This window comes from Cheilinus undulatus, linkage group 16 (assembly GCF_018320785.1).
Source record: "Cheilinus undulatus linkage group 16, ASM1832078v1, whole genome shotgun sequence".
NCBI lineage: Eukaryota > Metazoa > Chordata > Actinopteri > Labriformes > Labridae > Cheilinus > Cheilinus undulatus.
Window position 1 is genome coordinate 46,161,824 of NC_054880.1, and position 26,357 is coordinate 46,188,180.

Sequence of the window (26,357 nt, forward strand, 5' to 3'; positions counted from 1 at the left end):
GAGATATACAGCTATATCAATTTCTGCCAAATCCTCACCATCTTTTGCATTTTAAAAAGTGACTGAGCTCTTGGCTGCTGATGTTTAAGTGTGAATGTTGTGGGTTTTTGACTTTGATTGAGCACCACACACATCAGAAAGCGGGGGGCTGCTTAAGAGTGATTTGGTGTGCCTCCGTGTGTGTTTGTATGGCGGTGTGTGTTTGTGTGGAAGTGTGTGAGTGCATATTAGACCAAGTGAATAGCAGCTGCCTGAGGGGTGTGACTCATAAATGCATCTCACTGCAGAGAGGGTCATTACATTGTTCCCACCACGAGCTCATTTCCTAAAACACAGCAGAAAATTAGGTGGAGAGAGGGTTTGGAGAGAAGTGAGGGGAGGGCTAAAAATAGAAACCCACCACCAACCGTACTTATTTACTTATTCATCACTGAAGCAATATGGAAGCTCCACTGTGAGCATGCAGAGAGGGCGTTTTAGCCCGGAGAGATCTGGCTTTAATAGCCGTGTGTGTGAGTAATGAGCAGTAGTGATCGGAGCTATTCAATGAGATTAGATAACTGATCAGTTTCTACAAGGATCCTCTCACTGTCATCTGTGAATCTTAACCTATCAATAAAAATAAGGGCATTATGGGTAAAACTAGCCTGCAGAGGCATGGGCGCAGGTGTGGGCATGATCACGACTATTTCATGTTACATTACTCAGCAGATGGACTCATGGACAGAGGATTCTGTTGATAGAAGAGAAAGTGGGCTATGTGCGAAGGACAGGGACTAAACTTTTACCCTCGTAAAAGTCTGTCAAGTCCTCAATCATTCATAACCAACTTTCCTTTGGACCATCTCATTCACAGTGACACGGCTTCAGCTGAAAGTCACCAGTAATTCAAAACTTATAACAATATTTCCTACTGAGAACAACACAGTAGACACAGATGGAAGATAAGAACGTCCCTGCCTAGTCTGATTGTTTCTGTTGACATAAGCTCAAACAACAGACTGAGTAAAACAGTGCTGCTCTCACTCAGTAAAGGTAAATACAGAATTAATCTCATCAACTAAAATATGACTCTAAGTGTCTTTATTCTAGGATAATAACAGATGTTTGATAATAAAAAATTTGGGGAAGAGGAGAACTTCTGTTATCAGAGTCCTAAAAGACACAACCTGCAGCAGAGACGGAGGAGTGGAGGGCTTCCTGACCTCCCAGAAACAATCAAAGACCTCTCCAGGTTCACCTAAGTCCACCTCAAAGCCAAACGTACTGCATGCATGCCAGTCGGCCCAGAGTGTGACTATTAATAGGAACTGGGGATAGAGACGTGCATTAGCAGACGAAAGAAGACAGTTAATGCACAATGGCCAAATGGATGAGTATAGTTCAACTCATGACAAGAATGAACTACACAGATGAATTCAGGCACGAGCATAGTAATGTAACTTTACAGTGCATTTAAAAAGTGTTCAAGACAATGACCTGAAGCATACAACAAAAACCAGGTAGAAATAAAACAGAAATAAAAGTTTCAAAAAAGGACTCAGTAATGACCTGCTCCACCGTTCTTGTTGATGACTTCAAAAATTCATTTGGGCATGCTTGATGCGAGTGTTTCCAGGAGGCGGTGGTGAAGATGGCTTCACATAAACTTCCCTTGCCATCCATCCCTAAATGTTCTCAGTTGGATTTAGATCAGGGGAACACGCAGGATGGTCCAAAAGAGTGAGGTTACTCTCCTGGAAGAAGTCCTTTTGTCCTGTTGAAAAACCCAGTCATTACCACACAGACGAGGGCCCTCAGTCATGAGGGATGCCCGCTGCAACATCTCCACACAGCCAGCTGCCGTTTGACGCTCCTGCATTACCTCCATTGTTCCACTGAAGGAAAAGCACCCCAGATCACGATGGGGCCCCCTCCGCTGTGCCACATAGAAAACATCTCTATCTCCCTGTCATGCCAGTAACGTTGGAAGCCATCAGGACTGTCAAGGTTAAATTTTTTCTTATCAGAGAATAAAACTTTCTTCCACCTTTCAATGTCCCATGTTTGTTGCTCTCTTGCCAAGTCCAAACGGGCAATTTTGCGGCGTTGAAGGAGACGAGGCCTTTGAAGACGTTTTTTGTTTTTTAAGCTCTTCCCTCGCAGATGCCGTCTGATGGTAATTGGGCTGCCAATCAGATCCTCTGGCTCAGCGTCGGTGAAATGTTTTTGGGTCTACCACTTGACATTTTTGTTCCATAACCCTCAGGATCTTTGAAGAAATTCAAACTGACCGTCTGTTGCGTCCAACCTCAGCAGTGATGGCGCGTTGTGAGAGGCCTTGTTTAGGAAGCTCAACAATCCGACCGTGTTCAAAGACAGAAAGCGTTTCTGCCGTTGCCATCAGGAGGTCATGACAGTGAGAATACCTGACAGAAAATCACATTGGATCCACATTTTTGTGCAGATTTTGGCTTTTAAAGGCCGTAGTCTTAGACTTTGATCAGCTGATGAACGGACTATTTCAGTTTCATTGTTGTTTTCAATAAATTGCTTACTCAGTTTTTGTCTCACTCCCATTTGCATTTTGAAGCTCTACTTAAAACCTTTTTAAGATCCAACAGCGCAAAATATAAATTCTTGCAATTTTTCAACTGGCCTTAAAATGTTGATCAGGAGTGTACACAGCGTTCCACATTATTATGCATATTGCATTTTAGTGTCATAAACATTCAATTCATTGTTTTTCAGTTAAACTCATGGATAGTGTTGTGTCTCAGGGCTCTGTAGATCACTGAAATCAATCTCTCACACCTGTGATCATTAGTTTGCCAGGTGAGCCCAATTAAAGGAAAACTACTTAAGAAGGACATTCCACATTATTAAGCAGGCCACAGGTTTCAGCAATATGAGAAAGAGAAAGAATCTCTGCTGATGAAAAGCCTCAAATAGAACAATGCCTTGGACAAGGAATGAAAACATTCGATATTTCATGAAAGATTAATGGTGATCATCGTACTGTGAAGAAATTTGTGTCTGATTCAGAGCACAGACGGGTTCGTGCAGATAAAGGCATAATGAGGAAGGTTTCTGACAGACAAATTCATCAGATTAAGAGAGCAGATGCTAAAATGCCATTACAAAGCAGCAAACAGGTATTTGAAGCTGCTGGTGCCTCTGGAGTCCCACCAACCTCAAGGTGTGGGATCCTCCAGAGGCTTGCAGTCGTGTATAAACCTACTATTCAGCCCCCCCTAACCAATGCTCACAAGCAGAAACGGTTGCAGTGGGCCCAGAAATACATGAAGACTCATTTTCAAACAGTCTTGTTGACTGATGAGTGCCGTGCAACCCTGGATGGTCCAGATGGAGGAGTAGTGGATGGTTGGTGGATGGCCACCATGTCCCAACGAGGCTGTGATGTCAGCAAGGAGGGGGTGGAGTCATGTTTTGGGCCAGAAACATTGGGAGAGAGATGGTAGGCCCCTTTAGGGTCCCTGAAGGTGTGAAAATGACCTCGGCAAACTATATAGAGTTTCTGACTGACCACTTTCTTCCATGGTACAAAAAGAAGAACAGTGCCTTCTGTAGCAAAATTATCTTCATGCATGACAATGCACCATCTCATGCAGCAAAGAATCCCTCTGTGTTATTGGCTGCTATGGGCATTAAAGGAGAGAAACTCATGGTGTGGCCCCCATCCTCTCCTGACCTTTAACCCTACTGAGAACCTTTGGAGCATCCTCAAGCTAAAGATCTATGAAGGTGGGAGGCAGTTCACATCAAAACAGCAGCTCTGGGAGGATATTCTGACATCCTGCAGAGAAATTCAAGCAGAAACTCTCCAAAAACTCACAAGTTCAATGGATGCAAGAATAGTGAAGGAGATATCAGAGAAGGGCTCCTATGTTAACATGGAACTTGGCCTGTTAAGATGTTTTTGATTGAAATAGCTTTGATTTCAGTAAATATGACCTCCTGATGCTGCAGATTCAACACATGACCATTTTCAGTTCTTTACAACCTATAAAATGTTCTGAAACTCTGTTGTGCATAATAATGTGGAACAGTGCATTCTGAGTTGTTTTATTTTAAAAAAAGCATTATCAGGTTTGGGGGTTTGTTTACTCAAATTTGAATTATGCTCTAACAGCTGATGACTTGAAAATTTGCATCGACAACTCAGGAACATCAGAAGAAATGTCATTTTCATAATAATTTGGAATGCGGTGTATTTGCGTAAAACATGGAAGGGGTGAATACTTTTTACAGGCACTGTAAATGTTGTGTTTGTTTAAATCTAGTTTTTTATAGTGTTGTTTTGAATAAATGAAAACAACAATTCAAGCTCTGCTTCTTTAAAGGAAAGCTTTCCTCTGCTGCAGATATTGAAAGGTATTGAAAGTGCTGATTGGCAGCAATCAGTAATATTGATAATGCTGAGGTGGTGGTGGGGAGTCCCCAGATGAAAACTGCTCAGGGACGATATAGACTGGGACCAGCCCTGAAGTCAACATTGCTCACCCATCAATAGTTCTTTCCCTCCCCTATCAATACAAACATACAATTATATTTTAAGTCATCAGATAGGTTTACTCAAATGTGAAAGACAGTGTTTTAAAAGAATGTGTGGTTTAGAACCATTCATAGTAAAAATAAAACTTTTACTTATATCAGGGATAAGCTGTATAGACAATGGGTTGATGAATGGATTACTTTTATTAATCAGTTGTTCTGCATTGAGAAAGTAGGGCAGTATGTTTTACGCCGTGGTGTCAACAGACAAAATGCTGTCTCCTAAATGTTTTAGTGAAACATCTTAATAAAGTTTTTCAAAGTATGGAATAAGAAGGGAAAACAGTTTTACCTTCTTATGTAAACAGACCCAGCCAACATTACGTGGGCCCAATCAAAACTGGAGTCCTGGAGCCGTGTCTGTTTACAGGCTGGGATTATTATGACAAAGCTTGTGTGTTTTATAGACAGACGCCTCTAGTTATCAGCTTCAAATTTGGAAGCTGCCATGAGTAGTGTAAACAGTAATGCATAATTTATTGTGCTCTCTATTTCTCCTTGTAGGTGTGTCAAATGTTTAGCTTTTCCTCTGCCTTCCAAAGTGACATATTATTCATGCAATTTGCCAGAATTTTTGAAAGGAAGTCTCACACTATGGAAACTCAATCATTAGCAGCTGTAGCCAGTCCCCATTAGCCTGTGCTGGCCAGCTTAATCAAAGGTAGCTCTCTGCCCCTGAGGTACAATGGCGTAACATCAGGAAGCCAGTGTGACTGTGAAAGAAAGCATAGCACTAAACCCAGGAAGGCCATGGTCACCAACAACTCAACAGGAACATTTTTAACTAGAGATATGATGATATTAAAATTTCACATCACAATAATCTTGACCTAAAAACTCAAGGCTAGCAGTATTAGTGTGGTATTGCTATAATTTGCTGAAAATCTAAAAAAAAAAAGGAAGGATTCATCATTTTTGCTGATGCCTTACATTGTAAAGAGCGGAGCTTCATGTAAAATTGATGCCAAGGCCGCGCGGGAGACGTGCAAAAACAACTTCAGTGGCAAGACAAATTTTCTGTGTGACTCTCAGCGCTTGTTTAAAAAAGAAATGTAGTCAAGGTCTGATTAAACTGCCGCTTTCCTTCAGCTACATCCGAGCTAACGGCTACCGCAGCTTCAGCCCCAGGATACACCAGGAAAACTACGATGGTGTAGAAATAGAGCAGGCGAAGAGCAAAAACTTCTAGTGTTGCTCTCTGCCCTTGTTTTAATAAAGAGACGTCCAGTTCTGACAAAACTGACTCAGTGGCTAAGTCCGAGCTGATCACTTCACTTGTATACAAGCACTCACAAACACTAACTCTTTCCCTGTAGCTATCACATACTCATGCCGAAGCAGGTTGGCAGAAGAGCGCCAACATCTTTCTGTCACGAGAGCTTTCCATGTTGCCCTCAGCGTTTGTTTTAAAGATAAATGCTGTTCAGTCCTGACCAAAGTGTCACTGTGGCTAATTCTGAGCTAATCGCTCTACTAGCAGCCATTCACACTAGAAGTTACCGTTTTCCTGTAATGATCACACACTCCTGCTGAAGCAGGTGAGCAGAGGAGCAAAAACATCTTTCACAACATGAAAAGCTTCATCCAGAAATGTTCTCCGGTTCTAGTAAAACAGTACGTGAATGGTACTAAAACAGCACTGCTAAAGCCACGCCCAAGCTAATCACAGCAGTGGAGCAAACCATTATCAACAGCTATAACCAAACCCCGCCCACAGGACAACTATGTCAGTTACTCAGTCAGTCAATCAGTCAGTCAGTCAGTCAGTTACTCAGTCAGTTACTCAGACAGTCAGTAGGTCAGTCAGTTAATCAGCCAGTCATTCTGTCAGTCAGTCAGTCAGTCAGTCAGTCAGTTACTCAGCCAGTCAGTTATTCAGTCAGTTAATCAGTCAGTTACTCAGTCAGTCAGTTACTCAGTCAATCAGTCAGTCAGTCAGTTACTCAGTCAGTTACTCAGTCAGTCAGTCAGTTACTCAGTCAGTCAGTCAGTTACTCAGTCAGTCAGTCAGTCAGTCAGTCAGTCAGTCAGTCAGTTACTCAGCCAGTCAGTCAGTCAGTTACTCAGTCAGTCAGTCAGTTACTCAGTCAGTCATTCAGTTACTCAGTCAGTCAGTCAGTTACTCAGTCAGTCAGTCAGTCAGTCAGTCAGTCAGTCAGTCAGTTACTCAGCCAGTCAGTTATTCAGTCAGTTAATCAGTCAGTTACTCAGTCAGTCAGTTACTCAGTCAGTCAATCAGTCAGTCAGTCAGTCAGTCAGTCAGTAGGTCAGTCAGTTAATCAGCCAGTCATTCTGTCAGTCAGTCAGTCAGTCAGTCAGTTACTCAGCCAGTCAGTTACTCAGTCAGTCAGTCAGTCAGTCAGTCAGTTACTCAGTCAGTTACTCAGTCAGTCAGTCAGTTACTCAGTCAGTCAGTCAGTTACTCAGTCAGTCAGTCAGTCAGTCAGTCAGTTAATCAGTCAGTCAGGTAATCAGTCAGTTACTCAGTCGGTCAGTTACTCAGTCAGTCAGTTAATCAGTCAGTCACTCAGTTACTCAGTCAGTCAGTTACTCAGTCAGTCAGTCAGTCAGTTACTCAGTCAGTCAGTCAGTTACTCAGTCAGTCAGTCAATCAGTCAGTCAGTCACTCATTCAGTCAGGTAATCAGTCAGTTACTCAGTCAGTCAGTTACTCAGTCGGTCAGTTACTCAGTCAGTCAGTTACTCAGTCAGTTACTCAGTCAGTCAGTTACTCAGTCAGTCAGTTACTCAGTCAGCTACTCAGTCAGTCAGTTACTCAGTCAGTCGGTTACTCAGTCAGTCAGTCAGTTACACAGTCAGTCAGTTACTCAGACAGTCAGTCAGTCAGTCAGGTACTCAGTCAGTCAGTAAGTCAGTCAGTCAGTTAGTAACTCAGACCGTCAGTCTGTTGGTCGGTCGGTGGGTCAGTCGGTCGGTGGGTCAGCCAGTCAGTCAGACAGTCAGTCATTCAGTTACTCAGACATTCAGACAGTCAGTCAGTCAGCCAGTAAGTCAGTCAGTCAGTCAGCCAATCATTCTGTCAGTCAGTCAGTCAGTCAGTCAGTCAGTTACTCAGACAGTCAGTTAATCAGTCAGTTAATCAGTCAGTTACTCGGTCAGTCAGTTACTCAGTCAGTCAGTCAGTCAGTCAGTCAGTTACTCAGTCAGTCAGTCAGTTACTCAGTCAGTCAGTCAGTTACTCAGTCAGTCAGTCAGTTACTCAGTCAGTTACTCAGTCAGTCAGTCAGTTACTCAGTCAGTCAGTCAGTCAATCAGTCAGTCAGTCACTCAGTCAGTCAGGTAATCAGTCAGTTACTCAGTCAGTCAGTTACTCAGTCAGTCAGTTACTCAGATAATCAGTCAGTTACTCAGCCAGTCAGTTAATCAGTCAGTTACTCAGTCAGTCAGTCAGTCAGTTAATCAGTCAGTCAGTCAGTCAGTCAGTTACTCAGTCAGTCAGTCAGTCAGTTACTCAGTCAGTCAGTCAGTTACTCAGTCAGTCAGTCAGTTACTCAGTCAGTTACTCTGTCAGTAAGTTACTCAGTCAGTCAGTCAGTCAGTTAATCAGTCAGTCATTCTGTCAGTCAGTCAGTCAGCCAGTCAGTCAGTCAGTCAGTCAGTTAATCAATCAGTCAGTCAGTCAGTCAGTCAGTCAGTTACTCAGTCAGTCTGTTACTTAGTCAGTTACTCAGTTAGTCAGTCAGTCAGTTACTCAGTCAGTCAGTTAGTCAGTCAGTTACTCAGACAGTCAGTCAGTCAGTCAGTCAGTTACTCAGTCAGTCTGTTACTTAGTCAGTCAGTCAGTCAGTCGGTCAGTTAATCAGCCAGTCATTCTGTCAGGTAATCAGTCAGTTACTCAGTAACTCAGCCAGTCAGTTATTCAGTCAGTTAATCAGTCAGTTACTCAGTCAGTCAGTTACTCAGTCTGTCAGTCAGTCAGTCAGTCAGTTACTCAGTCAGTTACTCAGTCAGTCAGTTACTCAGTCAGTCAGTCAGTCAGTCAGTTAATCAGTCAGTCATTCTGTCAGTCAGTCAGCCAGTCAGTCAGTCAGTCACTCAGTCAGTTAATCAGTCAGTCAGTCAGTCAGTCAGTTACTCAGTCAGTCAGTCAGTTACTCAGTCAGTCAGTTACTCAGTCACTCAGTCAGTTACTCAGTTAGTCAGTCAGTCAGTTACTCAGTCGGTCAGTTACTCAGTCAGTCAGTCAGTCAGTCAGTTACTCAGTCAGTTACTCAGTTAGTCAGTCAGTCAGTTACTCAGTCAGTCAGTTACTCAGTCAGTCAGTCAGTCAGTCAGTCAGTCAGTCAGTCAGTTACTCAGTCAGTTACTCAGTTAGTCAGTCAGTCAGTTACTCAGTCGGTCAGTTACTCAGTCAGTTACTCAGTCAGTCAGTTACTCAGTCAGTCAGTCAGTCAGTCAGTCAGTCAGTTACTCAGTCAGTTAGTCAGTTACTCAGTTAGTCAGTCAGTCAGTTACTCAGTCGGTCAGTTACTCAGTCAGTCAGTTAATCAGTCAGTCACTCAGTTGCTCAGTCAATCAGTTAGTCTGCAGTCAGTCAGTTACTCAGTCAGTCAGTCAGTTAATCAGTCAGTCATTCTGTCAGTCAGTCAGTCTGTCAGTCAGTCAGTTACTCAGTCAGTCAGTCAGTCAGTTAATCAGTCAGTCATTCAGCCAGTCAGTCAGTCAGCCAGTCAGTCAGTCAGCTAATCAGTCAGTCAGTCAGTCAGTCAGTCAGTCATTCTGTCAGTCAGTTACTCAGTCAGTTACTCAGTCAGTCAGTTACTCAGTCAGTCAGTCAGTTACTCAGTTAGTCAGTCAGTCAGTTACTCAGTCGGTCAGTTACTCATACAGTTAATCAGTCAGTCAGTCAGTTACTCAGTCAGTCAGTTACTCAGCCAGTCAGTCAGTCAATTACTCAGTCAGTCAGTCAGTTACTCAGTCAGTCAGTCAGTTAATCAGTCAGTCAGTTAATCAGTCAGTCACTCAGTTACTCAGTCACTCAGTTACTCAGTCAGTCAGTCAGTCAGTTACTCAGTCAGTCAGTTACTAAGTCAGTCAGTCAGTTACTCAGTCAGTCAGTCACTCAGTCAGTCAGTCAGTCAGTCAGTTACTCAGTCAGTCAGTTACTCAGTCAGTCAGTCAGTTACTCAGACTGTCAGTCAGTTGGTCAGTCGGTGGGTCAGTCGGTGGGTCGGTCAGCCAGTCAGTCAGACAGTCAGTCATTCAGTTACTCAGATATTCAGACAGTCAGTCAGTCAGTCAGTCAGTCAGTCAGTCAGTTACTCAGTCAGTCAGTTAATCAGTCAGTTAATCAGTCAGTTACTCGGTCACTCAGTTACTCAGTCAGTCAGTCAGTCAGTCAGTCAGTTACTCAGTCAGTCAGTCAGTTAGTCAGTCAGTCAGTCAGTTACTCAGTCAGCTACTCAGTCAGTCAGTCAGTTACTCAGTCAGTCAGTCAGTTACTCAGTCAGTCAGTCAGTCAGTCAATCAGTCAGTCAGTCACTCAGTCAGTCAGGTAATCAGTCAGTTACTCAGTCAGTCAGTTACTCAGTCAGTCAGTTACTCAGATAATCAGTCAGTTACTCAGCCAGTCAGTTAATCAGTCAGTTACTCAGTCAGTCAGTCAGTCAGTTAATCAGTCAGTCAGTCAGTCAGTCAGTTACTCAGCCAGTCAGTTACTCAGTCAGTCAGTCAGTCAGTTACTCAGTCAGTCAGTCAGTTACTCAGTCAGTCAGTCAGTTACTCAGTCAGTCAGTAAGTTACTCAGTCAGTCAGTCAGTCAGTTAATCAGTCAGTCAGACAGTCACTCATTCAGTCAGTCAGTCAGTCAGTCAGTCAGTTACTCAGTCAGTCTGTTACTTAGTCAGTTACTCAGTTAGTCAGTCAGTCAGTTACTCAGTCAGTCAGTTAGTCAGTCAGTTACTCAGACAGTCAGTCAGTCAGTCAGTCAGTTACTCAGTCAGTCTGTTACTTAGTCAGTCAGTCAGTCAGTCGGTCAGTTAATCAGCCAGTCATTCTGTCAGGTAATCAGTCAGTTACTCAGTAACTCAGCCAGTCAGTTATTCAGTCAGTTAATCAGTCAGTTACTCAGTCAGTCAGTTACTCAGTCTGTCAGTCAGTCAGTCAGTCAGTTACTCAGTCAGTTACTCAGTCAGTCAGTTACTCAGTCAGTCAGTCAGTCAGTCAGTTAATCAGTCAGTCATTCTGTCAGTCAGTCAGCCAGTCAGTCAGTCAGTCACTCAGTCAGTTAATCAGTCAGTCAGTCAGTCAGTCAGTCAGTTACTCAGTCAGTCAGTCAGTTACTCAGTCGGTCAGTTACTCAGTCACTCAGTCAGTTACTCAGTTAGTCAGTCAGTCAGTTACTCAGTCGGTCAGTTACTCAGTCAGTCAGTCAGTCAGTCAGTTACTCAGTCAGTTACTCAGTTAGTCAGTCAGTCAGTTACTCAGTCGGTCAGTTACTCAGTCAGTCAGTCGGTCAGTCAGTCAGTCAGTCAGTCAGTTACTCAGTCAGTTACTCAGTTAGTCAGTCAGTCAGTTACTCAGTCGGTCAGTTACTCAGTCAGTTACTCAGTCAGTCAGTTACTCAGTCAGTCAGTCAGTCAGTCAGTTACTCAGTCAGTTAGTCAGTTACTCAGTTAGTCAGTCAGTCAGTTACTCAGTCGGTCAGTTACTCAGTCAGTCAGTTAATCAGTCAGTCACTCAGTTGCTCAGTCAATCAGTTAGTCTGTCAGTCAGTCAGTTACTCAGTCAGTCAGTCAGTTAATCAGTCAGTCATTCTGTCAGTCAGTCAGTCTGTCAGTCAGTCAGTTACTCAGTCAGTCAGTCAGTCAGTTAATCAGTCAGTCATTCAGCCAGTCAGTCAGTCAGCCAGTCAGTCAGTCAGCTAATCAGTCAGTCAGTCAGTCAGTCAGTCATTCTGTCAGTCAGTTACTCAGTCAGTTACTCAGTCAGTCAGTCAGTTACTCAGTCAGTCAGTCAGTTACTCAGTTAGTCAGTCAGTCAGTTACTCAGTCGGTCAGTTACTCATACAGTTAATCAGTCAGTCAGTCAGTTACTCAGTCAGTCAGTTACTCAGCCAGTCAGTCAGTCAATTACTCAGTCAGTCAGTCAGTTACTCAGTCAGTCAGTTACTCAGTCAGTCAGTCAGTTAATCAGTCAGTCAGTTAATCAGTCAGTCACTCAGTTACTCAGTCACTCAGTTACTCAGTCAGTCAGTCAGTCAGTTACTCAGTCAGTCAGTTACTAAGTCAGTCAGTCAGTTACTCAGACTGTCAGTCAGTTGGTCAGTCGGTGGGTCAGTCGGTGGGTCGGTCAGCCAGTCAGTCAGACAGTCAGTCATTCAGTTACTCAGATATTCAGACAGTCAGTCAGTCAGTCAGTCAGTGAGACATTCAACCAGTCAGTTACTCAGACATTCAGTCAGTCAGTCAGTCAGTTACTCAGTCAGTCAGTTACTAAGTCAGTCAGTCAGTTACTCAGACTGTCAGTCAGTTGGTCAGTCGGTGGGTCAGTCGGTGGGTCGGTCAGCCAGTCAGTCAGACAGTCAGTCAGTCAGATACTCAGACATTCAGACAGTCAGTCGGTCGGTCGGTCAGTCAGTAAGTCAGTCAGTCAGTCAGTGAGACATTCAACCAGTCAGTTACTCAGACATTCAGACAGTCAGTCAGTCAGTTACTCAGACATTAAGACAGGCTGTCAGTCAGTAAGTCAGTCAGACAGTTATTCAGTCAAACATTTACTCAGTTAGTCAGTGAGTCAGTCAGTTAATCAATCAGGCAGTCAGTCAGTCAGTTAATCAGTCAGTCAGTCAGTCAGTTACTCAGTCAGTCAGTTACTAAGTCAGTCAGTCAGTTACTCAGTCAGTCAGTCACTCAGTCAGTCAGTCAGTCAGTTACTCAGTCAGTCAGTTACTCAGTCAGTCAGTCAGTTACTCAGACTGTCAGTCAGTTGGTCAGTCGGTGGGTCAGTCGGTGGGTCGGTCAGCCAGTCAGTCAGACAGTCAGTCATTCAGTTACTCAGATATTCAGACAGTCAGTCAGTCAGTCAGTCAGTCAGTCAGTTACTCAGTCAGTCAGTTACTCAGTCAGTCAGTCAGTTACTCAGACTGTCAGTCAGTTGGTCAGTCGGTGGGTCAGTCGGTGGGTCGGTCAGCCAGTCAGTCAGACAGTCAGTCAGTCAGATACTCAGACATTCAGACAGTCAGTCGGTCGGTCGGTCAGTCAGTAAGTCAGTCAGTCAGTCAGTGAGACATTCAACCAGTCAGTTACTCAGACATTCAGACAGTCAGTCAGTCAGTTACTCAGACATTAAGACAGGCTGTCAGTCAGTAAGTCAGTCAGACAGTTATTCAGTCAAACATTTACTCAGTTAGTCAGTGAGTCAGTCAGTTAATCAATCAGGCAGTCAGTCAGTCAGTTAATCAGTCAGTCAGTCAGTCAAATTTTAAAGTATTTCATAGTTAAATGTACTTTTAAAGGGAGCAACTTTAATGTAGTGCTACATAAAAAGTCAGGGACTCAGTTGAAGGAGCGTGTCATTGCGGATTGCTGTAAAAGTTTCCAGAGGAAATAACTGAGGACTGTTTGTTCTTGTTCATTTAAAAGAGCATGGCTCAGTAAGGGGACAGACTTTTTCTAATGGCTTGCCCGCATTTCTGTTGCGCAGTAAAAAATACAGATGTACTGGGAATGCAGAGGTGAATAGCAGTTAAAAGCTGCAGGAGTATTAGTTAATGAGGTAATTATGTATAGGGGTGCAGCCTAAATGAAGAGAAATAAACTAAAATCACACTCTTGTGTGCATACCTGTTGGTGCTTTTCAAACTCAAGTTTAATGGGAGACTTGATGCAGTTGCAGGTGTCCTGGTAGGTCTGTTTGAGTGCCAGGTCCATCAGGTGTTTGTGGTAAGCCCCGGCCAGGTTGCCACAGGTGAAGATAATCACATTGGCTAAAATCTGCCACCACATATGCAAACAGAGAACGAGGCATGAAAATATTACCAGGATGTGACGCACGTTCCAGATGTGTTCAACATGTAATACTCCTGCTATCTGCCTTCTTCCCTTTACGCCTACATTATTGCCTCGTAAAAGCAGAGAGAGCATACACTTCGATCGAGCCTTTCCGCCACTATGTCAACTTCAGGCTCTTTAAAATGTAATCATGCATGTCAATAGGCTGCCCTCTTTTTTGTTACCATGTTTATTGTTACTATGCTGTTCCACTGTACTGGTGTGTGTGTGAAGAGAAACTATTGGGATGAAGAGTTATCGGAGTGTTTGCTTGAAAGGATGATTAGAAAGACTGTAGTTCCAGTAAGTTTGTATCTTTATTGTGCAGAGCAGATGCTCTCCTCAACCTTTCAACTGTGGTGTTAGTAATCGCTGCTTTCAAAAGCAATGTCAGCTTTGTGTTTTGTGCTGAGAATGTACTGAGCCAGTCCATCAGGAGTCAGTTTACTCAGAGCCGCTGTTAAAATAGCTCATTCTGAGTATATTTAATGCAGCTCATCTGACTCTGGAGGCTTTAGTGATTGTGCTGTGCCATGATGGCACACTGTTTAACAGCCCAGACCCTATTAAAATATTAGACCTCATCATTTTAACCATGCATGGAACAGCCTTTACCAGATTGTCAAGTTAACCCATGTGCTTCCCAAAGAGAAGTAAAGCAGTAATTCAGGAGTTTTGGGCCAAACAGGAAAGCTCAAAGAGTGTGTAAACCGTAGGTTTCAACAGTTTTCTTTTGAGCGGCGTGCATTGAAACCTTCGAGGTTCAACATGGTTGATTTAAGTCTCACCTGCCAGACCAGAGGTTCCAGTTCTGTAACGGTGAAAGCCAGGCAGACGGTCAGAGTGACGGTATGTGAGGAGCAGGTGATGGCGCTGGCAATAATGGCCCCTTTCATGGAGAAGGGCAGCATGGTGTAGACCACAAACACAATAAAGAGGAAAAAGGAGACCTGCAAACAGGAAACACAATCATGTTACAGAAGCAGTAACTATCTGATCTTTGTTTTGATGTTATTAAATATTTCTGAAAACCTCTGCTAGATACCAAAGTGCAGTGAAACTGAACCGTGTTCCACCAAAGAGCCACATAATACTTTAGCAAGAGCCACAGGCCAAACCAGGATGAAATGAAACAGTGAACTGGTGGATAGGTGTGAGATTAAATGGGCTGTAATAGGCTACATAAACATGTCTGTATAGCAGGAATATTCAGTTAGTTTTAGATGAGGGCCAGTTCCTTAGAGAGGTTCCCAAAGAAGGACCAGAGAGACACAGCACAACATATCCATGGGCATTTCTAAGAATTAATTCTAAGTGTTTTGGATTCTCTCCTCCTTAACTGAGGCAAGCATGCTTGCACAGTCTGTATGTGTAAATGGCTTCTTCTTTTCATACCACTGCTAGTGATGGTAATTTAGTAGTTTCCCATTCTGTACAAGGCTGTAAAATGGTGAACATACTTGCTCATAATATGAGGTGGCCCCAAATTCTTCTCACCGCACACTGAGGCAAAGTGAAAATAGCAGTACCAAAGTTAGAGTTCTTTTGAAATGCCTTCTGAAATTGTACATCTTGCACACCAGTGTGCACTTATTACAGAGTGAGCACAGCTCTCGCACAAACAGATATAAATGTATACTTCTCCATCTATTTGTACTTGAAGTGCATTTTCTCTGCATCAGCTTTTAGTCTTTTTCTTTTGAGTAGAAAGAGAAACATTGTGTGGCTTACATGCAAAGCAAGAACATGGATACAGGTGCTGAAATGTGTGCACCAAGACCCCATGGAGGAGAGCAGGGCCATGTTTTAGGCAGGAACGGTAAGATTTGTATAAATATGGATAACTTGCAGCACCATGAGTTGGGAATCCTGGGACAAATAAATCAGGGGATTAATGTGACAAATCATTGCACAAATATATTAAATGTATGCTGACTGAAAAATGTGTGGGCCATTTTATAAGTATTAGTAGTCTACTCGAAGGGCCCCTAAAAATGACCTCAGGGGCCTGATCTGGCCCCAGGGCCTCCAACTGAATAGCCTGGCTGTATAGTGTCAGATTACTTAGCACAAAAAGTAAGAAAATTTGTGTTTGGTAGATTATTTCTTTGTTGTAACAATGCTTCTTGGCAGTAAATTTTATACCATTGGAATCCTGTTTATTACCCTTTTAAATGATTCCACATTTGTAAGGATCATGTATTTGTGGGATGAGCAGCAGAGCTGAGTATGTGGGTTGCGAAGAAACAAGACATTATGGCAATTTAACAGTTTATTCATTTAACAAAAAGGAGCCTCAGTAGGGTGTGGAAGAACCATACACAGCCACAGCAGCCTGGCTCCTCCTCCTCATGCTGGTCACCAGCCTGGTCACACACTGCGGTGGGATGGCATCCCATTCTTCAATCAGCATTTATCACCACGCGGCCGGTATGGTTATGTTGCTCACAGGTGCTGCACCTGTGGGTACCAGAAGCTCAAAACAAGAGTCAATGGCGGCAAAATAAGCTGTTTGGCAGAGAAGATTTGGCAAATTTTTCATGGGTGCAACCCACATACTCAGCTCTGCTGCTCATCCCACAAATGCATGATCCTTACAGATGTGGCATCATTTAAAAGGGAAATAAACAGGCTTTCCAACAGTATAAGATTTACTGCCAATAATCATTGTTACAACAAAGAAATATTCTACCAACCACAAATTTCCTTACTTTTGTGCTAAGTTTATTTATTCTTGTTATCGCTGACATTGGGTCAACAACTTGTGAAGCGTAACTCTCCCCTCCAACTGAATGTTTAAAGATGTGTTTTTAATCCCCTGAGAAGTGGTGATTTTGAAGTCTTTGTCCAGCATTAAGTAAAGATTTAAAGATTTTATAAGATATTAGAATGTGCTGAGTTTAAGCTATAAGATGCTTTTTAAAGAGCTGATGAATTATGGTTGGCTATTTAGGTATTTTCACCCCACATTGGGGCATTTACTGTAGTTCCTTTGGCTTTATTGCTATAGAAGAGATGCTTTCCAGCTGTTTTTCCACTCATTATTAATTCTTTAGCTAAAGGTGGAGGGGCCTCATACCTGTCTCTGCCCTGGACCTCCAAATGACTAAAACCAGCCCTGCCTCACACCTGCAGCTCTCCCAGACACATCGTTCAGCCCTGCCTCATTTAGTAGCTTTGGATTTATGTTTCTATTTTTTTGACAGTATTAATAATCATTATTGCATTAAAGATAAAAAACAGCCACATCTGGACAAGTTTCACTAGATATTACTGTATCTCAACATGTGATCTCTGTGTTGGCCTCGTTGATGATGACACGTATCGGCATAATCATCATACAATATGAGAGTGAGAGCATTGGCAGGAAGTGACCAGAAAAAACTGTTGAAACGGGATAATAGGAAACTTCAATACAAGACAGCACAGCTAAATGAATAAGCTTACTTTAGAGACTCAACACTGTCCGACTTTCTCTACACCTGTCTGTAAATACGGATTTAGAAAAATGAAAGTTTTCATTTAAATTTGGTAGTTAACCCTTTACCTACTGAGTCTAAAAATGGCGATTTGGACATATTTTGTTATTATGGCTGTAAAATAGTCAGGAAATGCTCTAAGTCTGAGAGCTTTGGTCCCTTTTCCCAGGAGTACTTGAACTTGACTTTTCAACATCTGGTTAATGATTATTGCACATTATATGGAATTGTCAGCAGTTTAAAAGAAGAAAAACACAAAAATGGATTTGTTTTTCAAGGCTTTTATGAGAAGGAATTTTGTTATTGCTCATGAAGTTTTGATTTGACATTTGAAATGTGAACTTATACATGTTTAGAACAATCACCCGTCATTTTTTGAGTCTAGGACTCTGGGTGTGCAAAAGATAACTATATACATAGGCCACAATTAGTGCAAATAAATGTGGAAAAATGCATTCTCAACATTCTCAGTAACATGTCGTTATTGCACATGACAGACACGCACAAATGCCACTATCAAACACTATTTTTTTTACTCTCTTCCTTCACTCTCCTTTCTCACTCGTCTTCTGCCAAAGCTGCTGTTTTCGCTGTGCTGCTCGACATTACCATAATATATATACCACACATCATATATTGCCGGAAAGCACAGATTCTCAGCTCTCTGTCAGCGTAGGAATTTTTTAGATTGAGCAAACTTTCAAGGAGTTACAGTGTTGAGAATTCATGTAGCGGTCTTGCGATACTTCTGGTGTTTTGCTATGAATGCCTACATCATATGGTTGCGGGTACTGTAATGAACCATATATGTCCGCATGCCCACAGTTCTCAGCTTTCCATCACCGTTGGAATTTTTCTGATTGGACAAACTTTCACAGAGTTACGGTAATAAAACTCCTGACATACAAAACGCAGTGAGTAAAGGGTTAAAGCCTGTCTTCTTTGTGTGGAAAACAGATTTATTGCGACCTACAATGAATCTTTACTGATGACAGTGTTTACCTTCATAAAGGTTTTTAGGAGTTTTTTCCCCAAAGTAAGCCCTAAAAGATCTGCAACTGGTCACTGAAAAGCCACATGCAGCCTGAGAGTACCACTGCCTTAGACGCTTTAACTATTTTATAATAATTCTTTCACAAAACTACAAATAGAAAAAGCTTCAGATATCAACCAGTTCTGAACTGAGTTTCAAAAAAGGACTGTAGTAATGCCAAAAACTAACAGCAAATGCCCAAATACAGATGACATAACTGTCTGCTTAAATCTCACCAGAGACTTTGATTAGACAAATGAGTGGGCTGCTCATTCAGCAGTGCAAAACTACAGAAATATGATTTACTACCTCAAACTGAGCACAGCTTCAGGACGTGAGAAAGGGCTCAAGTTCAACCTGAACATCTGTATTTGAAAGTGAGAGGAAAAGGCTGTGTGTGGTATTAAAGGTTTTAAAGTGGTGGTTTTTGTCCTGTTAATTATCAGTCCTCTTTTCCAGTCCACTCCCCACCTGCTCTGACAGTAGAATATCTGTCTGTTGTCCCAGAGGTCTATTTCCTACCGTCCCGCTCCTAGATACCTTGTGACTGGACCTCTTGCCTTGGCCCTGTCCACTTCCCCTGCTGTCCGTCCAGCCCTTCCTGTTGTGGTGGTGACCAGCGTGAACTGGTCATCGTTTCAACTGAGACACAAGATGAACTCTGACCTTCCTGCCTGTCTGTTTATTTCCTCTGCTTTTCAGGTTCAAAGAGTCAGTCTAAAAACAGGAATCTATCAACACTGACAGCTTGGAGGGAATTAGATCTGCTAAAAACCAGAGGTTCATCTTTGCAGGCTGTGATATGCAATGATTTAGAACAGTGGTTTTCAAAGTGTGAGGCGGGCCTCCCCTGGGGGGCGCCACAGAACTTCAGGGGAGGCACAGAACCATAAACCAGAAAAGTGATTTATTCTGCTATCTTCTGCTGTGCATGGAGCAAAATGAATAGACTTCTCGTTACTTTAAGGCCGTGGTACCTAATATGTGATTTGTGATTATTAGTGGCTCTTTGATGTCTTATTTTCAAATATTATTCCCCCAGAAAACCTTAAAAAGGGAAACTTTTTGCCCCTTTAAACCATTTTTGTTATTTTTAATCCATTTAAGCTACCTTTTGGTCATTAAATACCACTTTTTCCCCACTTTTTTCCAATGTTTGCCCTTTTTGCCATTTTTTTGCCACTTGTAGCCAATTTAAGCATCCTTTTGTCATTAAATACAATTTTTCCCTACTTCTTGCCCATTTTTGCCACTCTTGACAGCTTTTTACCCATGTTTTACTCAATTTTTTGCCTTGTTTTTGCCACTTCTTACTCATTTTTTTGTCACTTCTCACCCTCTGTTTTCAATTTTTATCCCCATTTTTGCCCATTTTCACCCCTTTTGCAGCTTTTTGACCATTTTTGCCATCTTTAACTTACTTTAATTGCTACTACAAGTTGTTTTTTCCACTTTTCACCACTTAGATTGTGGCTCTTGCAGAGGTATTTTTCAACACTTTGGCGCTTTGGTTGAGTAACGCTGCTTTAAGGATTATCAGAGCAGAATAATCAATAAATCAATAAATTCATTACTGAAACCAAATAACTGATTACCTGGTAAAGACAGATGTTCAAGAACATTTGCAGACCAAAATACCAAAGATATGAAAATGTTAAAAGTATTTAAAATTAGACATAAATATCTGAAAATTTGGTTACACTTTTTTTCAGTCTGAATCTTTATGTGGGTGGGGGTCCACCAAATGAATAATTTCCTCTTAGGGCAGGCTCACTCTCACACACTTTGAAAACCCTTGATTTAGAATATTTGACTGAAATGTAAAAGGTGCATGCCAAGCTCAGTCAAATTTCTACATATAGCACATCTCTTAGACCAGAATAGTCTCAATGTGCTTAAAAATAAAGATGGACAACATACACAATGAAAACAAGTATAGAATAATACACAGTATGAATATATAATGAGATAGCAACTCAATAAATATGAGTAAGAGTAAGTACAACTGTTAAATAAAGAGCAAGATGCACTCCAATCATTTTCCTCAGATTGTGCAAAAAGATCAGCATGAAGTCTGTGTTACCGACCATGCTACTGCAGACCTGAATGTAAATGTGAATAAAATAAAGCAGAGCTTGCTATAATAACCTCTTTACCTGCTACTTCCTGTGTGTGTGCATCTCCATTATTTGTAGTGACAGAGTGCTTGGTGATGCATTAGATAGTATAACAGAGATAGGCTGAAAAGAACAGAACAATGGAAATATGTGATTGTTTGGTTGAACAGGTTCCATCTGAAAGAAGTTCTGTGCCCAGATAATGGAGAGAAAGGTGTTCTGACTTTCTGTTGCTAAGAGCAGCAGCAAAGTGAAGGCTGCTGACGTCAGAGCAGGCCTGATATATTTATATATATATATATATATTCTGTCTTGACCAAAACTCTTGATCTGAACTCCTCTCCGCCTTTGGTTTTCTATTTGGTTGTCTGCTGTAATTAAGAATGGCGGTACAATTACAGGTGCGTCAGCTGCTCTTGACAGTCAGACACACTCCATTTCCACAGCAGCCTGGCCTGATTCCTAACACACCCACAAATACCTGCTGATAGCAGCTGTAACCATCATCTCTCTCTGGTTTCTCTGACATTTCTCCCTCTGTGTCAGAATGCATAATCCCTCATCTTTGCTCCAGAAGAAGTCAGCGCAAGCTTTGCCTCAACATACCCAGATGCACAGATCTGCATGCTCCAATACCCACATCAGAAATATTTGGCTTTTTGCATCTTTTAGCACTTTAAAGCAGCTCATCAGCATTCTGGGACACAGTCACTTTGACTATTTGCAAGTATGTACCAACACAAACACACTCACACACCAGTCCCTTTAAATTCTGCTTTCAGTAAACAGAAATGTCTCACACACTGCAGGGCTCCAAAATCCAAATTATTTATTGCACCAGAATAGTGATGCCTCAAACACTTCATTAGGCTACCTGTGCATAGCCTGAGTGTTCACAGGTGAAGGTAATCACATGACCAGTCCCATGACCAGACATGTCAGTTATCACATGAGCAGGTTTTATGAAACAAAGAATATAGAAATTATAACCCATCAACAGTTACAATAAAAACACACACTCACAAATGTTTGAGCTGTTGCTAAGGTGTTAAATTGTGACAATCTGTGCACAGAAATTTTGTCTGATTAAGAGCAGCAGTGCTTGAACCATCACTATTTTTGTGCATTAAATCATTTCAACTTTGGAGCCCTGCAGTGTGTGAGACGTTTTTGTTTGTTTCATGTTTTCTGGCTCAGCACCTGTCCAACTTGGCTTGGATGTCCATGTTAGGACTTTCCTTACATGAATCCTGTACAGCACTCTACTCAACCAAGGCCGTTTTTAAATATGCTATTCTAATAAAATGTTACTTGTCCTGGCTTGACTCTTGATAGGGGACCAGAACCCAAACTTCAAACAACTACTTCCTAGTAAGAGCCGTGGCCTTTGCTTTAGCCTGCAGAGGATGTGAAAGAAGCTCAGGCTAATTGATCCTTCATGCTCAACATTTAACATCCACGTGAAAATGGATGGAGCCTTCTGTTTGCACTCATTTGTCAATTTTCTACATGGTTTCTGGTAGCTTGTGGGGAAAGACAAAATGTTTCAGTGCTACCAAGAATCATGCGGGCAGTGTGAGGTCATGTCGCCAACAATTTAGGCCAGACAAGCAAGTTTTGAAAATGGCAGACTTTTTGAAGAGAACAGGTCAGAGATGGTGAGGAGGAATACGTACATATTTCCTAACCCAGACACAAAGTAACCTGACACACCAAATACACAGTTCCACATGTCCACTGCATCCCACTGGACTCAACACTCAGCTGTTATCAATGAAGAAACGCTGTCCAGCTCTGGTAAAACTCCCTCTGTAGCTACAGTCACGCTAACTGCTCCACTGGCAGCCTTTGTACACCGACTTACGGGACAACTAAACCCCACAGCGACTTTCTTTCTGCCTGGAACAGCTCCTGGTTCAGTTCTTCACGCTTGTTCTAAGGAAACGTCCAGTTCTGACAACAAAAACTGACACTATACAATTGCTACATCTCAGCTAATTACAACATCAAAGCTAACTGAAACATCTGAGCTAATTGCTACATCTGAGCTAACGGCAACATTTCAGCTCATTGCTACATCTGAGCTAATTGCTATATCTAAGCTAATTACAACATCTGAGCTAATTACATCATCTGAGCTACTTGCTACATCTAAGCTAACAACAACATCTGAGCTAATTGCTACATCTGTGCTAATTGCTATGTCTGAGCTAATTAAAACATCTGAGCTTATTACATCATCTGAGCTACTTGCTACATCTGAGCTAATTGCTACATCTAAACTAATTACAACATCTGAGCTAATTGCTACATCTGAGCTAATTACATCATCTGAGCAAACTGCTACATCTGAGCTAATTGCTACATCTAAGCTAATTGCTACATCTGAGCTAACTACTACATCTGAGCTAAATGCTACATCTGAGCTAACTGCTACATCTGAGCTAGTTGCTATATCTAAGCTAATTGCTACATCTAAGCTAATTAAATCATCTGAGCTAACCACAACACCTGAGCTAATTGCTATATCTAAGCTAATTGCTAAATCTGAGCTAATTGCTACATCTAAGCTAATTGCTACATCTGAGCTAACTGCTACACCTGAGCTAATTGCTAAATCTGAGTTAACCGCAACACCTGAGCTCATTGCTAAATCTAAGCTAATTGCTACATCTAATCTAATTAAAACATCTGAGCTTACCGCAACACCTGAGCTAACAGTTGTTTAAATCTTCATGATTACGGCTTACGGCTCATAAAAATCAAAGCTCCACTGTCTCAAAATATTAGAATATTGTGGAAAATTTGCAAAGGTTTCCTGAGCCTTCATTCTCATACTACGGTTCAGCCCACACAACCACAATCATGGGGAGGACTGCTGACTTAGCTCTTGTCCAGAGGACCATCATTGACACCCTTTACAAGGAGGGTAAGCTACAGAAGGTCACTGCTGAAAGGGCAGGCTGTTCTCAGAGGCTAGCAACAGGGATGAGCTCAGCCGTCAGAGGATTGACAAATCCTGGTGAGGAATCCTGGTGAGGAACCGATCCTGAACCACAGATGTTATAAACTTCTCACCTGAGCTAAGGAGAGAAAGAACTGGACTGATGCTCTGTGGTCCAACGTCTTGTTTTCAGAGGAAAGTAAATTCTGAAATCCATTTGGAAATCAAGGTCCCAGAGTCAGGGGTGATCAGAGAGGCACAGAATCCAAGGTGCTTGAAGTCCAGTGTTATCAGTTCCACAGTCAGTGATGGTTTGAGGTGCCATGTCATCTGCTGCTGTTTTTTTTTTTTTTTAAATCAGTCTTGCCCCTTTCTTTAATACTGCTCACTTCTTGCCAATTTTTGCCACATTTTAACCCTTTATCCATCCATATTGTTATTTATATGTGCCATTTTTCATCAATTTTGTGCATTTTTGTCAATTTTGCACACTTTTCCCTTTTTGCCACATTTTAACATCTTTTTTCCACACAAAATTGCCAAATACATTTGCCGTTTGTTTAAAATAAATTTTATGCATTTTCTTACCTTGCACACTTTTCCACCCCATATTTGCAACATTTTAACTTATTTTTACCAAAGTTGCCACGTATATTTGCCATTTTTCATCAATTTTGAGGACTTTAACCCCTTTTATGCCACATTTTAACCCCTGCCAATTTCTGTTGCACATTGCTACTTTAAAATTCCATTTCACTACCTTTCCTGTCCTTTTTTAACCACTTTTGCCACGTTTGAAACACTTTGCATTAATTTTTCTGCCCTTTTGTGGACTTTTAGCTTATTTTTTTTCTGTTTTAAGAAAAGAGGTTTAAATTCTAAAGAGAGCTATATACTATGGCTTAAATAATACAAAATGTTGTAAACCACTCCCAAAGCTAACACCTCATGCTTCTTATATTGGGCTGATTGGTCCATGTCAGACAAGGCACAGTCATTCAGATGGATATGCATGATGACAGACATGGAATCTGGACAGTCCCTCAGCTTTGCAAGGTGACATGGACGGACAACTACAACAAAGCAGAAATTCTTCACAGAGCTCCATTCCTGCAGCAGTGTAGGATCAGTGGAGCTCTGGGACACCTTGACCTGGAGTGAATTTATGTCTTGAAACTTTCATACCAGCGTAAAAGATGTGAGTTCAATGTTTAAAACATATGTATGTTTTTTCATTTTCACATAAAGGTGGCATAGCCTAAATCAGTGATACTCAACCAACAAGCCAAACTGTCGAAAAGTACCTTTGCAAGAGCCACAATCTAAGTGGAGACAAGTCGCAATAAAAAAAATGAGTTAACGTGGCAATAAAAATAGGTTAAAGGTGGCAAAGATGGTCAAGAAGTGGCAAAAATGGTTGAAAAGGGGAAAAATAGGCATAAATGACAATAACTGGATGAAAAGTGGCAAAAAATCAGTAGAAGAGATGGCTGTAAAGGGCAGATAATTGCAAAAATGGGCGATAGTTGCCAAAAACAATAATTTACGGGTGACAAAAATGGTCAAAATGCTACAAAATTGTGGCAAAAACATCAGTGAAAAGTGACTACATCGGGCTAAAAGCAGCAAAGAGTGGCAAAATAGGAAAAAAGTTTTGTTTGATGCATAAGGCAGCTTGAATGGGTGATAATTTACAAAAAATGAGTTACAGGTGATAAAAATGGTAAAATACAGCAAAAATATGTCAAAAGACTGAGTGACAAATGACTGAATTGGGCAAGAAGTGACAAAAAAGAATGGCGAAATCAGCTTAAAGCAGTAAAAATGTATTAAAAGTTGGCAAAAAAGAAAAAGAAAAGCACTCGGAGAGCAAAGACCTCTGCCATTAGCCCTATTTCCAAATAGTGAGGAATCCTTGGAATAATTCCTAGATCCATTCCCGTGTGCTCCACACCAAGGCGATTGGCGCCGATTACTCCCTACCCGGTGGGGGGAAACATGGTGAGGCAAAGCATTGGCTTCACTATGGTTGGACTGTCATGGCAGAAGCGTTGCCAGCCAAGCCAACAGATGCACTAACAGTCTCACCCATGGTCTCACTGGGCGACTGAAAGTCATGTCAGAGGGTGAATATTCCTCCTTATGCCATTTCTGACATGTCCTGAAAATTTCATCAAAATCTGTCCATAACTTTTTGAGTTATGATGCAAACAAACTAACAAACAAACAAACAAACAAACAAACAAACAAACAAACCCACCCGACCACATAACCTCCTTGGCGGAGGTAAAAATTGCAAATAAGGGGAATGGAAATATACAAACAAAAAATAAAGGTTGACAATTAAAGCCTACTGTATAAGTGTGGTAAACAAACTGATTAAAGTGACTTGCAACAGATAATTTCTCAAATTTTCCCTTTTTAAGGGTTTCTGGGGGAATAATATTTCGAGTTAAGACATAAAAGAGCCACAAATCATCACAAATGAGCCACATGTTGAGTATCACTGGACTAAATCCTTGGTTCTCAACTGGTGGGTAGGACCCAGAAGTGGGTTGCGAGGCCATTTTAATAGGTCACAGATCTGTGCCTGGAAAAAATATACGTAGAAAAGTATATGATGTGCTTTTATTTTGAAGGATATATGTCTATCTCTTTTTTCATCACAGCTTTTGTTAAATTTAAAGTCTAAATGGCCCATGTGCTACTAAAAACACTTAGAGATGAAAATTTCGAGAGGCCAGATGAGAACCACTGGCCGAAATGACTAACTGTAGCTCGATGGTGGCACTGTTGACATGGAGCGTTTCCTGCATTTGAACAGAGCGAGAATGATGAGGCCAATGTGTTCAGGATTACATGGATGGCTTCAGAGTGACAGAGCAATGCACCTGCTTCTCTGTATCCCACTCTCTCTAATATTCTTTCTCTCTTTTTAAGGCTTTACTGGTATTTGCTCTGTGTTCTCCATCAGACATGCTGTTCTCTCAGTAATCACAATCAATCCAACCTGCTGTGAGAGACCCAGTTCCAGCTGGTTTCTTTTCACAAGAATTCTGCTTACCTACCTACCTGTCAGACAGACAGACAGACAAGCAGTCAGACAGACAAGCAGTCAGACAGACAGACAGAAAGACAGACAAGCAGTCAGACAGACAGACAGACAGACAAGCAGTCAGACAGACAAGCAGTCAGACAGACAGACAGAAAGACAGGCAGG

The 26,357-nt window shown here is 41.7% G+C and overlaps 1 protein-coding gene across 4 annotated transcripts in view; it reads right to left on the minus strand.

Moving 5' to 3' along the window:
• The window catches only part of adcy2b (adenylate cyclase 2b (brain)), a 124,513-nt gene that overhangs the window by 70,878 nt on the left and 27,278 nt on the right, over positions 1–26,357 (minus strand). For all 4 annotated transcript variants that reach the window (XM_041809317.1, XM_041809319.1, XM_041809318.1 and 1 more), the window contains exons 3-4: positions 14,353–14,514; positions 13,358–13,507 (exon numbers count right to left, since the gene is read on the minus strand). In XM_041809317.1, the coding sequence (XP_041665251.1) occupies positions 13,358–13,507; positions 14,353–14,514 (312 nt within the window). The remainder of the gene's footprint in view (positions 1–13,357; positions 13,508–14,352; positions 14,515–26,357) is intronic.